Genomic DNA, 3,109 nt, shown 5'->3' on the forward strand with positions numbered 1-3,109 from the left:
TCCTCCCGAGGAGTGGCTGGTGGGTTTGAACCGCCAGCCTCCTGATTAGCAGTCAAATGCTTTAGACACTACACCACCAGAGCTCCCACTGTGGAAACTGAACCAAAACAAAACCAAAAGCGCTGCTGTGGAGTCGGATCCGACTCATAGTGACCCCTCCTTGGATTTCCAAGGCAGTATCTCTACGGAAGTAGATTGCCCAGTCTTCCTTCCAAGGAGAGGCTGGTGGGTTTGAACCGCCAGCCTTCTGATTAGCAGTCAAGTGCCTTAGGCACTGCACCAGCAGAGCTCCGTGCAGGACACCTGCATTCCATTCCCAGCCAATGCCCCGCCTGTGCAGCCACCAGCCGTCTCAGTGGAGCTTGCCTGTTGCTATGGTCCTGAGCAGGTTTCAGTAGAACTTCCAGACTAAGCCAGGCTGGGAAGGAAGGACTAACAAAAACCCTGTGGATCGCAATGATCTGATTCCATCGTGCACGGGGTTGCCATGACTTGAGGGCCAACTCAACGGCACCTAATAACAGAACCATTGTGTGTGTGTGTGTGTGTGTGTTTTATTGTGATGTGGGTGAAGTTTACTGAGCAAATTCATTTCCCATACAACAGTTCATATACATCTTGTTTCACGACATCTGTTGCAATCCCCATAATGTAACAGCTCTCTTCCCTGCGGTTACCTCTTCCCTGTATCCTACTTTTGTTCATTCCTGCCCCCTGAGCTGTCTCCTTGTACGAACACCGCCTTTCTGATCTCCCATAGTTGACTGTTCTAAGGAGTGCACCTACCTGGTATAAATGTTCACCCTATAAGCCTGCCTGTTGTTTGCCTGGAAGCCACAGGAGTAAGTTCAGTTCCAGGCCTGAAGGGGGACTACGGGCCATAGTTTCGAGGGTTTCACGGGGCTTTATCAGACCAGTAAACCTGGTCCTTTTTTATGATTCTGAGTTTTGTTCCACGTTGTCCCCCCACTCTATCCAGGGTCTCCCACTTTGATCCCTTTTTGAGTGGTTGACGGTGGTAGCCAGGCACCATCTTGTTCTTCTGGTCTCAGATCATGTAGACTGAGGTGCCCTTGGACTAATTGTTTCCACGTGTCTCTGTTTTTCTTCATTCTCCTTTGCTCCGCACAAGAAAAGACCAATTATTGCATCTTAGATGGCCACTTGCAAGCTTTTAAGATCTCCATTGCTACTCACCAAAGTAGGATGTATAACAATGTTGTTATGTAGTATGTTGTGCCAATTGAGCTTGATGTCCCCCTCAACCAGGGCCCATGGGTCCAGTGACTCACTCCCTCAGGGTGTCTGGCTGTGGCTGAGAAGTTATCATAACTTTGTCCCATTAGTTCTAATATATATATGGACGTAAGAGAGCCATAGTGGTGTATACCCAGGGGACAGACTGAACCTGATGTTGGACAGTTGAGAAAGCAGGAGTGTAGAATGGCTTGGGGCTACAAGCTGTGGACTAATGTTATTGTCGGAACTTTGAAGCAGATTGAATGGGTTCAGTTACGCTCCACAAGGTTGAAATAACAACAGACCCGAATTTTCACAATTCAGGTGAAGCAGAATGATAACCAGAAAAGGAAACATTGTGTGTTGAACCCCTGGAATGCGAGACTTGGAAGTGACATGTTGTTGTTGTCATGTGCTGTTGAGTTGGACCTGATTCATAGTGACCCCTCCTTTGGTTTCCGAGGCAGTATCTCTATGGAAGTAGATTGCGCAACTTTCCTTCCCAGGAGTGGCTGGTGGGTTTGAACCGCCAGCCTTCTGGTTAGCAGTCAAGTGCCTTAGGCACTGCACCACCAGAGCTCCTACCTTCACAGAAGCAAAGCCCAAACCAAACCCAGTGCCTGGAGGGGATTCTGACCCACAGCGCCCCTAGAGGACAGAGTGGAACTGCACCACAGGGTCTCCAAGGCTGTCAGTCTTGATGGGAGCAAAGCCCAAACCAAAGTCACTGCCATTGACTTGACTTGACTCATAGCGCCCCTCCTTGGGTTTCAGAGGCAGTATCACTACGGAAGTAGATTGCCCAGTCTTCCTTCCGAGGAGTGGCTGGTGGTTTGAACTGCCATCCTTCTGGTTAGCAGTCAAGTGCCTTAGGCACTGCGCCACCAGAGCTCCTCAGAAAGTGGCATAGTGAGCCTTTTCATGAGACTTATGTAGGAGGTTGGATTATTGCCAGGACTATGGAGAGCAACACACATTCCATGCCACATGGTCGGCTGCCATCTTTGAGCCGGGCACTGTTGTTTCTGACCGTGCCTGTCAAGAGATTTGGTTGCTATGCAACACACACACATTGCCCTTGTTTTCTAAAAAGGAGATTAAGTTTCTCGCAGGGCGTCCATCCGTCATTTTCTCCATTCTGGTTATCATTCCGGTTCACCCCCATTTTACAGATTTGGGTCCATTCTGATTTCACTTGGTTTGGCCCTCACCGCACTGGGAAGAACGAGTTCAAAGACCCAGTTATCATGCAGTGTCTGATTATCACCCTAAAGTCTTCCCTCTCCCTCCCCACGCAGGCCAAGCTGATTGTCCCCAACAGCACGGCCGGCCTGATCATCGGCAAAGGGGGTGCCACGGTCAAAGCAGTGATGGAACAGTCGGGTGCCTGGGTGCAGCTGTCCCAGAAGCCAGAGGGCATCAACCTGCAGGAGCGCGTGGTGACGGTCAGCGGGGAGCCTGAGCAGGTCCACAAAGCCGTGAGCGCCATCGTGCAGAAGGTTCAGGAAGACCCTCAAAGCAGCAGTTGTCTCAACATCAGCTACGCCAACGTGGCCGGCCCCGTGGCCAACTCCAACCCCACCGGCTCGCCGTACGCCAGCCCTGCCGACGTGCTCCCTGCCGCGGCCGCCGCCTCGGCTGCCGCTGCCTCGGGCCTGCTGGGCCCCGCCGGGCTGGCGGGCGTGGGAGCCTTTCCCGCCGCCCTTCCTGCCTTCTCCGGCACCGACCTGCTGGCCATAAGCACGGCGCTCAACACGCTGGCCAGCTACGGCTACAACACCAACTCCCTCGGCCTGGGCCTCAACTCGGCCGCAGCCTCCGGTGTCCTCGCCGCCGTGGCTGCCGGGGCCAACCCCGCCGCCGCCGCCGC

The 3,109-nt window shown here is 53.0% G+C and overlaps 1 protein-coding gene across 1 annotated transcript in view; it reads left to right on the forward strand.

Annotated features, from left to right (window-relative positions):
• NOVA2 (NOVA alternative splicing regulator 2) overlaps positions 1-3,109 on the forward strand; it is a 30,917-nt gene that overhangs the window by 27,287 nt on the left and 521 nt on the right. The window contains 1 exon segment of the mRNA XM_042781240.1: positions 2,538-3,109. This exon segment is cut by the window's right edge and continues 1 nt beyond it. Coding sequence (XP_042637174.1) covers positions 2,538-3,109 — 572 coding nt within the window.

Source organism: Orycteropus afer, unplaced genomic scaffold (assembly GCF_000298275.1).
Source record: "Orycteropus afer afer isolate SDZICR_OR568_19922 unplaced genomic scaffold, OryAfe1.0 scaffold00099, whole genome shotgun sequence".
NCBI classification, from domain to species: Eukaryota; Metazoa; Chordata; class Mammalia; order Tubulidentata; family Orycteropodidae; genus Orycteropus; species Orycteropus afer.